Source organism: Lepisosteus oculatus, chromosome 25, assembly GCF_040954835.1.
Source record: "Lepisosteus oculatus isolate fLepOcu1 chromosome 25, fLepOcu1.hap2, whole genome shotgun sequence".
Classification (NCBI taxonomy): Eukaryota; Metazoa; Chordata; class Actinopteri; order Semionotiformes; family Lepisosteidae; genus Lepisosteus; species Lepisosteus oculatus.
In genome coordinates, this window is record NC_090720.1 from 4,486,417 (window position 1) to 4,501,203 (window position 14,787).

A 14,787-nucleotide genomic window follows, 5' to 3' on the forward strand; every position below is an offset into this window, starting at 1 on the left:
TTCCACAGCTGCCAGTCAGCCCCTTATACCATCATCTCTCTCTGTACATAATTGCTCTTGATTACCCTGCTCAATGAAGGAGTCAGTTCAGTGCCGCTTGAGAAACGAAGGAAAAAAAAGCCAAATGATAATCAAGTCATTGTAAAATCGTCAAAAACCTACCCCACACAAAATGAAGTCTCAAAGCATTGTTCATTGGAGCAGTAGCACTTAATATGAGAAGTTCCAAACATCCACTGACTTCACATTTCAAAACAAAGTGCTTCTTAATCTTGTACTTTAGCCTAGATCAATCCCCTGGTACAGCTTCTACTGTTAATTCATGAAATACTTAATTCAAGACTGATAAGTTCATTATTTTTCTGAAGTACAGACCTTTGTCAAGGCACAATGTTTCTTTTTCTACATTTTTGCTGATCTAGTTCAGACAAGAGCTTTATTCAAAGACCTTGACACCTCAAGACTCTAGGACCTGCTTAGAAATGTATTTTTTTCCTAAAACGGCAGATGCTATATTTATCCTTGCGTCCCTGCAGACTCTCTGAAGAAATGATGAAAATCACAGCCATGTGCCTGCCTGCCTGAACCTTTGACAGTTGCAGCAAAAGAAAGGATATTGGTCACGTGTCCGCTGTCTCTTTGCCAGGCTGTCTTCATCACTGATGCCAGCCATGAGGTATTTAAGGCCGGTAATCCAGGTCCGTGCCTCCTCAGCATTCGTAGACACCAGGTCAAGAGATTCCATGTGGTCCCCATAGTAAATACTGAAACAGCAGTTTGGATCAAAACTGCCATCCGCGTAGCGCTGAAAGATTTCAGACTGTTTCCCTTCACACACCTCCCGCATTGAATCTATGGAAACTGAGGGCAGAAAGAAAAGAAGAAGAGGCAAAATGAGCAGGTATGTAACAGCAGATATAACATTCAGTTCAGCAGAGGTCACAACACTGGCCTCATAATGTTATTTTGATTACACCAGGCAAGCTAAAAGATGCCATGCATTTTGGATATTTTGGCATTCTGTATGGGAGGATTAGTATAGTTTTGTAAGCATGATTCTTTGTAGTAAATCGCATGCATTTTTACCTTGATATTACAGCTATCATTTGACCATAAAACAAAAATGGTATTAACCAAATTATACAGTAGGTGGCTATTTTTTTTCCAGCACTTAATTTATCAGCTTTTGAGCCCATTAGACTCAATGGAAACCCATGAAAGAAGACCAGGTTACAGTCAATTCATTGTTAATGAATTTTCTTTCCCCACCACATGTGAACTCAGATTAGCAAAATCCCCTCTTGAGCTTTCAAGCTAAGAATGATGGGCTCTCTTTTTTCGTTAGCCTCTAGTACATTCAAGTAAGAATATTAAATTCAAGTTAAGTGAGAGAAGAAACACAAGCCATTGCTTTATTTTTTCCTAATAAATTCAGTTTTAATGTTTTGACTATTCAATAATAAGAGGGGAGAAATAAACCAATGTCATATATTCTGTCACGTAGATGGAGGATGACTGACCATTGTAGTAGTCTACACATTGTCACTGCTGGGGTCGTCGGGATTATTTTACTAAAAAGTAATATACAGTTTGATACTTGTAATTTAAAATGAAATGAATCATTTCATGGGAAATAAACAGGTTAACCAGATATGTCATTCAAGAGGAGCAGGAGCAGGCTCGAGTGATGTTTGGGCTTTTGGACTGTGGGCTGGAGAATAGTGAGATCTAATCCCAGGGAAGAGATCTCGAGCAAGATAGTTCACTCAAACTGCTCTATAAAATAATAATAACAACAATTAATAATTGCTTACACTTATATAGCGCTTTTCTGGACACTCCACTCAAAGCGCTTTACAGGTAATGGGGACTCCCCTCCACCACCACCAATGTGCAGCATCCACCTGGATGATGCGACGGCAGCAATAGTGCGCTAGAACGCTCACCACACATCAGCTATTAGTGGGGAGGAGAGCAGAGTAATGAAGCCAATTCATAAATGGGGGATTATTAGGAGGCCATGATTGGTAAGGGCCAATGGGAAATTTGTCCAGGACGCCGGGGTCATACCCCTACTCTTTTCGGGAAACGCCCTGGGATTTTTAATGACCACAGAGAGTCAGGACCTCGGTTTTACGTCTCATCCGAAGGACGGCGCCTGTTTACAGTATAGTGTCCCCGTCACTATACTGGGGCATTAGGACCCACATGGACTGCGGGTCCATGTGGGTCCAGCAGCAACCTTAGTTTTGCTCTTCCAGCAGCAACCTTAGTTTTTCCCCGGAGGTCTCCCATCCAGGTACTGACCAGGCTCACACCTGCTTAGCTTCAGTGGGTTGCCAGTTGTGAGTTACAGGTGATATGGCTGTATATAGTCCTATGAATAGCCCCCATAGCCCTTCTCTATGAATGGACAATCTACAGATCTACACTGTTAATGAGAATTTGTTCTAAATTGACACAGCAGATTGAATAATACATTAAAGCATTAATTAAAAAACACAAATATACAGGATAAACCAAATATTTGGTCTATGTATTAGGCAGCAGATGCCTCAATGCAATCATTTTAAAATTTGCACAGAAAGCAGGATTATAAATATCAAGTCATGATGCAGACACCTTAAAGAAATCAAACCAGTTTTTAAGATTTTAAGATTTAAGGCACTAATTAACCTATTCTGAGAGCACATGGGCAATTAACTTCAAGATTAAATCTGCTGATTATCACGCATGAGGGTACAAAACAAAATGAAGGACATTTAGGATGTTTTCACACATTTCAGCTAAATGTTGCTGTTTAAATAGAAAAGGAAAACAGTGGCACCAGATATAGCCAGGTAGCAGCAGAACTTTTCAGACCTCTGAAAGTATACCTCTATCAACATTAAAAAAAATCTAATGTTGTTTAATTATGTTGTTGCTACTAGCAGAGAGTTGGGTAAGTGTTCCGCTGTGCATAAGCCTATGGTACCTCAGTGAATTGCTCCAGCGTCCCACATACACATAAGCAATCTTTGAAAACAATAACAGAGAAATCTGAACTTAATACACATGATTAAATGGTGGCAGTCACTTATAATCTTGTAGCATTTTAAGATTTTATTGCAGCTGTAATTAAAAACTGAACAAAATGACAGAAATCCACCTCACTAAGGAGAGGGATATCTATTAAAACTTTTTTTAATATAAGGAAATTTGAATAAAAATTACCACCGGGATTCCCAAATGGTATTAAGCATCTGTTCGAAACAAAAATGTAATCAGCATATTTAACACGTTACAGGTAAACACAGTTAATCTCAGACAACACAATATGCTTGTATTGAATTCAACTATAGGTCAAGGCATTACACACTACAGTGACAAATACCATAAGGACACTGCAAGATCGCAGTTGACTGTCACCATTTACTTCACCAATTTCCTTATGGCCATTTTATAAAGATTACTTTTATACACAATAGTCAAAACCACTAAAGTGTAATTTCAACATTTCTATCCATCAGCAGCTATATCACCTTGAAATGCATAGTACACTGTATAACTTAATATTGTCCTTGACTACCTGCACAACCTCTCAGAGAAAGTGTGGATTCCATATTGGCCTAAACAATCTTCAGCTCATGGAAGACAAACATCCTCAACCATGAAGTATAACCAATGAGTGAATTTTCAATGCCTCTTTAAAGAAAAAATGTGTTCACTTGTCAAGAGAGACACTTGATTACAGAGCTCTACTGCAGTTTTATTTCTTAAAATGATCTTCTGTGAAGGTGTTAATCCATTACAATTATGCAATAGATTGCATTCTACCCATTCAATTCTGTATGTTACAGCATCTTCCCAAGTACTGCTCAGACGGACACTAATGCTAGGTTCAATCCAAGGCTGAGCATAAGGGAGAAGTGAAAAGAGGAGACTGTGCTGTGACTCCATTATGAACATTCAATGACCTTGAATCTCTGCCCCCGACTGACGAAACCAGTTAATCCCAGATCAGTCATTTTCATTTATCTTCAAAATACTCAGAATCCTACCAGTTTAGTCTGGTTTACAATGTTTTTTTTCTAGAGATTGTACTAGAAGTATTGAAGTATCCAAGTGTCTAATTTGTTGAATTTTCCAGATGTTTACCAAAACAATGGTGTCGCATTAGTCCAAAAACCTCTTCAGTAACTGATATCAGAAGATTTCAAAGTTTTAGGAAGTCAAAATCATAATTAAGACTTTTTAAAAGTGTTCACTTTCAGTGATGTGCACTACACAATATTTTAATTGAATTGTTGCTTTTCCTCATAAAAACAGCAGGCCCAATATTAAAAAAATGATTTTTACTATACACAACGGTGTTCTTAAGTACTAGGGTAAATTAGAAACTAGTATCACAAGATAAAATGGAATAAAGTCTGAACAGTTTTTTTTAAGCATTTTAGAATTTGTTTTGATAGTGAAACATGCCTTTTGGTGGTGTAGACATCTTTTGGGAGGTTAGACACATTGATTACTGAAATGACTTTCAAGGCAAACTTTACTACTTAAACCTAATGAAAAGTGTCCTTAATTTTAATGTCAACTAAATAGTTGACATTATAGTATTTTTTTTGTGTGTGGGGGGTGTTACATTTTGTCAGATTTTTCATTTAATTAAAAAGGATGCCTCTAATTTATCCTCAAAGCCTATATTCTAAGAATATTTTTTAGTTTTAAGTGATACATGTCTTTGCAGTTTTACCCGATTAGTTATTGACAATCTACCATACGTTTATTGAACCTTTCTTACAAATAATCTAAGGCCTCAAACACTCACAGACTATCCACACAGTTGTGGGACAATGGAAGAGATAGCTGCACAACATAGTTCTTTTTGCAACAAACATCAAGTTACTAATTCATGTTAGAATTAGCACACAGTGTGTGTATCAAATCTGCAGTATAGGAAATACAGTACGCCAGAGCTTTAGATACTACTAAGGCATTCCTATTAACCATTTGGACAGAAGTCAACCCAAATGTTTCACTCTTCCATCGCAGTAGTTCAGATCATCACTGCTTCATTTCGCAGTAATCACTAAAGGAAAAACTGTATCTTTGCTGGTTTTACAAAAAAGGACATAGCTGTGCTTCACGGAGATAATCCACCACTGTTAACCAAAATCGATTTTGCTCTTCAAAAACACAGCATCAATATCTTTAGCACACAAACCTCAAGATTGGCCGACATTCATTTGTTTGTTTAGCGATAGAGTGTATTCACTCTGTTAATGAAAAGTGTTCATAACAAGCACAGCAAGTGCAATTTATAAATATAGTTTTCTGAGCTAACTGCCGTGTGTGCACTCATTTGGCTTAACTTAGTACTAAGAGAAGAAATAATTCTTAGAATCTAAGTATCGGAAGGAAAATACATTTGTATTAATATTTTTATTGACTGCTTACATATTCCATTTTTTTCCAATTTTTGCAGCTCCTTACAAAATAGCATCTACTAAGGATGATAATGATGATTAAAGTAAAATCATCATCATTAGTAATTAGTTTTTCCCAGCAGGTATATCACCCTGCAACCCCACAACTGGCAACCTAATGAAGCTCAGCAGGTGTGAGCTTGGCCAGTACCTGGATGGGAGACCTCCTGGGAAAAACTACTGGAAAAGGTGTTGGTGGGACCAGGAGGGAGAGCTCCCCCTGAAGCCTGTGTCCTAAGGCCCACGTATAGGCATCCTTCAGATGAGAAGTAAATCTGAGGTACTGACACTCTAGTTATTAAAGTTCCCAGGTTGTTTCTCGAAAAAAGAGTGGGGGTGTTACCCTGGCAGCCTGGCCAAATTTCCCATTGGCCTTTTCGAATCATGACCTCCTAATAATCCCATCTATGAGTTTGCTTCATCACTCTGGTCTCCTCCCCACTTATAGCTAGGGTGTGGTGAGCGCACTGGCGCACTCTGGCTGCCGTTGCATCATCCAGCTGGGGCTGCACATCGGTGCTGGAGGGGAGTCCCCATTATCTGTAAAGTGCATTGAGTGGAATGTCCAGAAAAGCAGAAACTATTATTAAAGAATTGATTCAAATTTTGCATGATTTTCAGCATCTTCTTTTCTTCTCAAAATCGCACCGTTCTTGCTGCAACTTTAATGTGATCAAAGGATACTTTACAGAACAATGGGCATCCTGAGATTTCAGTCTATCCAGAACAGCACCGCAGTAATTAAGTACGCCTAATCGGGAAATATCATCAGGTATTTAAGTACAGGACAGGTTTGCTTTCTTCTCAGTAGTCACCAGCAGGAATTGCAGCAGGCCTGCAGTGCTCACCGTCTGGCTTCAGAAAACTCTAAGATCTGAAAGAAAGCATTTCCAGGGAGATGTGCAGTGACTTACTTTTGGCTTTTTCATTCTTCCTGGAAGGCCGCCAACGGATGCAGGATTTGTGCTCATCCAGGTAGTAGAACCGCACCAGTCCCTTGGAGCTTCCTCGCAGCTTCACCATCTGAGTCCCAGTCTGCATGGAGCTCATGCATCTCTCCACTGTCAGGGGGCAAGAGGAGGAAGGAGCATGAGCAGATGCTACCCACATGCTCCAATCAATCAATCAGAAAACCTGGAGGAAGCTGGACAGAATCATTAGCCAGACAATGCCAAAAGCAGATGCTGCAACACCAACTGTTTGCTCAAGTTCTCCAGAGATGCTGCACTGTTATATTTTGCAACCAGTTATTGTATAATATTAACCAAACATGCTTCCACGCCCTCTACTTGTGAATAAGTGGTGTGCCCTGCTACCCGGCATTAGCAATCTGTTCAGAAAGAAATGGTCAAATCTCCACAGACACACTCAACAGGTCTTATCAGTGCCAGTGTTCCAATCTAAACTGAATATGTTCAAATGTGGATTCTTGCCACTATAACAAATGGCTCTGACTACTACCCAAGTTTTAAGACTGTGCTTTGAAACTGAAGTGGTGAATCACAATAAAAAGTTCTGGAGATCCCGAAAAACTGTGGTGAGGTTTTACAAAGAAACACACTTCAAGTTTTGCGGGTATCGTATTTAACGAAAGAAAAAAAAATATTGTTTTGAAAACACCAGATGACTTTTCTCCATTCATAATATTTTCTAATATCTCTAAGACAGATCAGCAATAGACAGTATTTACATAGTACACTGAAAATAGAGGGGCAATTCTACTGGAAATGTCAGCACATGCATTCAAGCATAAAATCTCTGACCCAAAAGTGAAGGGATGGACTCAAAACAGTGTGAGCACATTCCCCAAGGTCACTGCTGGGGCGCAAAGTGGCAGGCCGATGGATCCACTGCTGAACAGTGATTCCCGAGATTGCTACCAGCACGGCCTTAGGTCTGCATCCGTCACTCGAGATTATCAACTGGTGATTAACACAGTCCCGCGCTCTCATAGTATAGATGTGCATTTCTACTAATGTTGTGTTGGACTCCACTCATTAACCAATGATTGATTTTAAATACTTGAAAGTGTAGACTCCTGAGAGGAAAGGCAATACTGTAGCAGAATTAGGCAGTTTAGCCTTGGCCTACGCCATTAGCTGACTATAACCACAAGTCCCCAGGAGGTGACAGAGTCGCCTGGGAGCTACTGTACCACAACTAGGTGGTGTGGAGTCAGCAATTGTGACCTCGGTCTGCCAGACAATGGCCACCCCTAATCCCCCTGTTAGTGGGAATCTGCTTTTACAGACACTGTGGGACTTAAACAGTGAAAGCAGGCAAGTACACATTTCTAAAGGAAAGCATGCAGCTATACTAGGGTCACAGTGGTGAGCTGTAGTGAAGAACAATTACATAATTAAAGTAATAAGCTAAGCAGAGATGAGATTATGTTTCACAGCCATTGCATCAAGGGCACTTACAAGTATTCGAAGAAACAAATCCTCCGTACAGCACTGTAACAGACATGGTTCCAGCATGACAGCTGTTATTAGTCATTGACTTGGTGCACATGTAAGCAGTGGTGTTTGGGAGCAAAAGAGACTAGCAAACATCAGCTTCTCTTACTACGCCTACAGGTTCCAGGAATCAAAGTGTGGAAAATTTCTACACAAACAGGCTTCTGGTAAAAGATCAGTCTATGAAAAAGGACAGTAACAACAGCTTTGTTTCAGTAAATGCCCCAGATAAAATAACAAACAACCTGTTCACAGTACGCAAAGATAATTATAGTAGATCAAGAAGCACAGAATGATTAAGTACCCTTTTCTGTGCCACCTTCACATTTATAACCAGCGCATTGCGTAACCCAGCTGTTGCAGTGAAAATTAAGTGTTTTAGTCTACAAGGGGCTACAGCCTGTTGAGCTGAGATGACTTCATAAATCCAGTGTTAAGATCTCACTGCCTGGAAGAGCTTGCGATACAGTCAAAGAACAGATTCCTGAGCTTAGCACCAATTGTGTCATCACTGTAAAACATTTTAAATTAGAGCACAATGTTGGACCGATAGTACCGCAGCAATAAGATCCGCAAACTGGAACGTAATTAAGGTATTACTTTAATTGCATTTAGGCAGATCCAGCCAATCTAGACCAAAGCAACATCTCATGATGCTACAGTAGGTATTACATGGAATTTGTTATAAGCTGGAACTTCTTTGTTCTAAAACATAGACATCATAGCACAAGGAAGTCATTTCTAACAAAAGAGTTTTCACACTGCCCTGGGTTGAACCACAGTAAAGGACTCAGCCTTCCAAAGCAAAGCAGTATTTATTTCACTCTGTGTATAACTATCACAGCTGTTCAGCTCAGTCAATACAATAAGCAACCCCGTGCCCAGTGGCTCTTTCCCTGCCATTCTGCATCATATAACATTGCCAGTAGTCTATAAATAATTGAATGGTGGATTTCTTGTATACAAACTACACTGAAATTAAACTGCTTCTGTTTTTGTAGTTCAAAATCCATGTAGGGGCATGAAAATTTAATAACAGCAGCTCATTAGAAACTTCACGTGGTCTCTCAACAAAGGCAAACATCTGCTACATAGTGCAACACAGGTCTTCAGCGCAGCCACACACAACTAGCAGAGCGAGAGTTAAGCCATAATTTCTTTCATTTTTAATTGATGACGAGATTAGCTGGAGTGCTCAGAGGCCACCAGCACAGTAAGAGTTAAATTGGTTGCACACAGATAAGAAACTAAGGAGTTCTGTACCGAAGCTTCGACAGAGCAGATGAGTTGCATTTGCAATTACATTTGCTGATGGCATGAATCGTGATATAACGAGAATGTACACTTATTCACAAAAGCAGGGTGAAACAATGCTTTATTCTGTCTTTAATTATCTATATCCTGGAGGCTGAAAGGGTATTAAAAGCTTAATCCATAGAGCCTCACAACCATCTCACTCTAGATGTGCCCCAAATGAACCACAGATAGTTCGAGAGGGATGGAGAGGGGTGAATGCACTGACATTACATAAACAGCAGATCAGTGAAAAGTTACTATTATGCAATAATGTGCATTAACAATCTGATGTTATGGATGCGTCTCACAGCAGCATGAGAGCTCACAGCTAAAAGGCATACTGTAATGTGCATTGCACTGGGACCAAAATTGCAGGTGTTGCGTATTTGATTGTGGAGTCAGAATCTTTTCCATTGCAGCAAAATTGCCTAAAATGCAGGAGACCTGCCAACACTACCAGCCTTAAGATTTGCAGCTTTCAAGATGATCAGACTGCAAGAACAAGATTTTAGTATTTTTTAAAAGGGCAGCAGCTGTAATATTGATTGCCAATGATTTTTAGAGATTTTTAATTAGCTCAAGGCATCTAGAGGGACAAACGTGGTCAATAGAATTGTATTCTTCATCAACCGTGTAACAACAACTCTAATGAAATTTGCAATGAGCTTTATTTAGAAATGACCGGAAAAGAAACTCTGAAGACAAAAACAAACATCTATATTCCACAATCTAAATGTCCCGCCTACAGAACAACCGTTAAGCTCAATGAAATGTTTCCTTCTGAAGAAGGCTGTATATCCTCCCCTGTGTGTTCAGGAGAGATGGCAAATGCGAACCACAATAAACAGAAACAGTTCATCTGCATAGTATCATAGCCTCTGGGCCTACGTCATTGATGAGTGAATACACACGGCACACACAAATCTAAAACTCATTAGTCACTTCAGAATCGCCGATACATCTCTGTTCTGCATGATTCACATCACTACTTCAGAAAGGATGGGAATATTTTAAACAGTCATCTACAATGAAACATGGAGCCAGAAATGTAGGTCAGATCCACTTGGGTGTACATTTCAAATGAACAGTCTTCTTACACAAATCAAAAGGCACTCTGAAGGCTTTCTTTGAAGGCACTTTAATGTTAAAATTCTGCTGTAATATTAATGGTTGAAATAGCTGAGGTATAGAGATTAAAAACAAGTCTCTCAAAGACAGTCTACTGCTGAAATTCTAATAACTTTACAACAGCTGGCATTACAAATCCTGATTAATGACGATCTTGGCTTGCAATAGCGAAGGCAGAATTACATATATCAGAGATTAGTACTAATAAGAGTGAATGAAACAAGCCTTGCAAATAAAAACCAAAAAGGAGAATTAGATTATTTGTATACATGTAGAATATTGCAGAAACATGCAAATGAAAGCAAGCCGTTGTTCTATGACTAGCAGATAGTAAAAAGAAAATTTACAACTGAAAACTAATCCACCACCCACTGATCATTTTTATCCCAGTTCTTCCTTCCCACTGGAGATTATCTACATTAAAGATGTTGCAGATCAGTCCTTGTTAGCAAAAGTTATTATTAATTATGTGGTTGACACGTTTATTCAAAGCAACTTACAGAGATTATAATGACCTTTTTTTAAAAGTTTGGTATTTATTTTTGCAGCATGGTAAAAGAGCTTGATCAAGGGTGCAAAAGCTATAACGCCAGCTGATATCTGAGCCCTCAACTATTCAATTCAAATTACATAGACCCAACCTCTACTCCACACTGTCAAAAGGTTCAAAACCTACTGGCATTATTTTTAATGAGTTTTACCAGAAATAGAAATTATTTTATCATATTAATAATTAATATTCATGTTTCCTAAATGAGATGATAGTGGGCATTTCAGTTTTCGTTTTTAAGTATAACAGTTCCTTATCCCAGGCAGATGTACACATTCGTTGTCAGCTAAGGTTATATAAAGGAAAACTAGTCCCATTTTTCCCAGATTCTTCTATACTTAATATTAAATTTTACTTTAATATGTCCATAATCTAAAACAAAAGGACATTTGTCACTATACAAAATTGTCATGCTGTAAAGCTCTGATGGTAACTGGAAATAAGGCATACAATTAGTACAGATCAATGCTTGAGAATTTAGGATTGTACAATTGAAAGCATTCCTAAAAAAATCTAAATTCTGCAGAGATACAACTCTTCCTCCTATCTACAGTATCTGGATAACTATAGCCTTGGTATCTGTAAAACAGAAAAAGTAAAAAAAATACAAAAAGATCTTAAAAAGACTGCTGTGCAACTTTTCAAAAGATGTGGCATAAAAAACATACTGTACACACAAAAAGATGCTGTTTGTCAAAACAGCAATTGGTTTAACAGGATTTTACAGGAAGGAAGAAAAGTTCACATTTAATTGCCTGAGGGTCTGCATACAAACAGAAACTGATCTGAAAAAAAATGAAATTGCAGCAGTTCTTGCATTTGTATGCAGTACACACATCCTGAAACTCCACTTCCAGAGGTCTGCTTACCAAAAAACATACACAGTTTTAAGTTGAACGATAGGTTATGGTGCCCCAGAGCGATTTGAAAAGCAATTCCATGGATAGTCTATACAATTCAATGTCTAGCCAATCTACCATCTAAATGTATCATTACATACTTCACACTCCTGTCTCATTAGGTTAGCAACACCAGTATAAAAGCCCTACTTTGATTTCTATTCCAGTGATAGTCGCTCCTGGTCCACAAGGGCCACAGTCCACCAACAGTCCACAGTTGGTAACTTATTGTTATCAGTGACTGTAATGACCTGGAAAGGGTGGCGATAGAGATCAACGAATCAAACAGTCAATTCAAAGTGTTCTGTTAGAATCAAAACCAGAAGAATTGGGCACTTGGGGATCAAGAATTATTTACAGTGTTCTAATCTGTTCACAAAACCTGTGTGACAAGAAAACTCTTTCACCAGTGAAATGTTAAAGTAGGTTCTGCAAGGAACTCTGTATTGTCTGCCGTAGAACTGGATAGGCAGCACAGATTATATTGAGCCATAATGCATTTTAATATGGGGTAATTATTATACCACCACAACAATTTGCACTGGTGTGCCGAATTACAGGGTTTAAAGCTCCTTAATACTGACTGTGAAAGCCAACTATCAACACAAGCTAAAGATTCTTGTTCCCATTGTATTTTAGCCTTTCTTGCAGAGTTGCCAACTGTTTATTGCATTACAGATGTGAATTATGAATAATAGTTGCATCAATTAATGATGTCCAGTGGGAGAAACACAACAGCAAGAGAGAACAGCTGTTCTTGCAACTGCTATAGCAAGACTGCAATGCATAAAGCTGCATAAAGTTTTTTCAGTATTAGAAAAAGATACTGAAGTAGCCCTTAATGTACCGATTCTTTCAGAAAAACAAGAGCTTCAAAGTAACAGTCACATACAAGATCGTTAAATCTTAGTGTGACATTTAACCTCAACCCTTTATCAGAGCTTTAATCTCTGAATTCAGGGAAGGAAAAAAAGTGTCTTGTCTGAATAAGTAACATGAAATAAAAAATGCTTTTACCACAACTTCAATAACTGATTCAGTAGAAATTATTCTCATTACTGCATCGTCACTGTCCTGAGAATGTGGTTTGTTTTTTGAGGCATATAGCTTGGTACATCATTTTCCCACATAATTACAGCTTCTTGTCAAAATAAGTTTAAAGTGTGAGGCACATAACCACTGTTAATTACTACCTTATTTTCAGGGCAGCGAGAATCTATGGAGTGTAACGGAGTTTTTTTTTAAAAAACTAGATCATATATGACCAAAGAGATTGCCCTAGTTTAATCCATGTGTAAGGTCAGTTTACTTCATTTTCTCACATAAGAACACCAATTCCCCCCCCATTTCTTCCTGCCTGCCAAAAAAAAAACCTCTCTGATTTGACAAGACCAGAACCATGAAGGCTAGGCTTTGAAAGAATTTAATAAACTGGTTACCAGCCTCAAAGCCACAATGCACAGGAGACTAACACTTCCATCCACTGCATTGTGTAGAGCCACAGGGAGCCTGACAAGCACTTGTCCATGGAGAGCTCTTCTCCTCTCCGTCAACTCTTTATTGGGTCTAGGCTAGTTTCCATGGCAACGGGGGTCAGGGTTAAAGTAACGCAAAAAAACGATCCCATATATTTTCTAGGAAGCCAGGAATAGCATGTTACACACCTCAGCACTACTTGTAATTCCTGTGCTTGTTTAAACCACTTCCCAAATGCTTCAAAACCCCGCTGGAGTGCCATGAGACAAAATACCCTCTTTTCAACGGCACATTGCCACAAAAAGACACGGTAATAATTACAATGCTTATTTATTAGGAATACAATGGGGAGCAATTTCACTCACAGCTGTGGAACTGTTAAGTGTCTATTTCCTTCTTATAGTTCATGTTGTATCATTCAGGGGATTATTTTATAAACACTCACGGCAGAAATCCTACTTCCAACCTGGCACACAGCAGGGCACAAAGCTGTCCTTCTTACAGACCCACAACACAGGATAAATATCTTCAATACATCCACTCAAAACCAGCAGGACAAGGCTTTCCAATCCACGTGCTATGCGTTCGAAAATTGGAAGGCAGAAAAAAATAATGAAAGCCAAAACAATCACAAATTAAATGAAGGGGTGCACTTGGAAATCTGTTTATGTTAAATTGCATATACCCTATCTAAATCTGGAAATACATAAAAAAGGAATCTGCATTGCTGAAATAAGAATAACTGCTGTCAAATAAATTACACAGAACAGCTATGAAAGTAACTGTAAATTACTCCTTCAATTTAAACAGTTGGCTTTCCTGTGACAGATAATGAAAGCAGCTGATGGGAGCTTTTCTTGCTAATGCAGAGGATAACTTGTGTGATTATTACATGAACCTATTTTCTGGATTTGGATTAAACATATTTACTGTGCATACGACACATCTGAACTTCAATTAAAAACTCCTCGTGAAGCAAAAAGTTGAAAGTGCACCTGACAACTGCTGGATCGGACTCATACACCTACTGACGTGTAGATAAGCTGGTTGGACAAGATGAAAAGCAGTTACGGGAACACAAACAGGGTGAACACAAACAGGTAGCAGTTTCTAGGAGGGCAGAGAGATGGGTGTCATTCACAGCAAAAATCAGAAGACAGAGAAACTACATTCCAGTGTAAAACAGATATTTCCTTCTTGATAAAAACACACCCACATGGACGCTGCGAAGCTTTATTTAAGGGAAGAAGGACACAGCTCCTAAAGTGAAATTCCTATGAAATCTAGGCCACCTTAACATGCGAGACAGAACTATTTTGCTGGTCTGTTTAAGCTCAAGGGATTGTGCGGTGTCCCATATGCTGAGCTTCCTCTCACAGGTGTCATTATCTCCTCTGTATTTTACTAGCTCGCATAAAACTTTAGACCCAATTACGGGGCAGATGTAGCAGTTGTCCTGTGAATTATAAAATTCGACGGCATGACTAGAACTGAATCTATCTACAATGACT

The 14,787-nt window shown here is 38.8% G+C and overlaps 1 protein-coding gene across 7 annotated transcripts in view; it reads right to left on the reverse strand.

Annotated features, from left to right (window-relative positions):
• Positions 1 to 14,787, reverse strand: part of plch2a (phospholipase C, eta 2a) — a 147,509-nt gene that overhangs the window by 56,818 nt on the left and 75,904 nt on the right. For all 7 annotated transcript variants that reach the window (XM_069183662.1, XM_015337145.2, XM_015337148.2 and 4 more), the window contains exons 2-3: positions 6,383 to 6,529; positions 618 to 861 (exon numbers count right to left, since the gene is read on the reverse strand). In XM_069183662.1, coding sequence (XP_069039763.1) covers positions 618 to 861; positions 6,383 to 6,529 — 391 coding nt within the window. The remainder of the gene's footprint in view (positions 1 to 617; positions 862 to 6,382; positions 6,530 to 14,787) is intronic.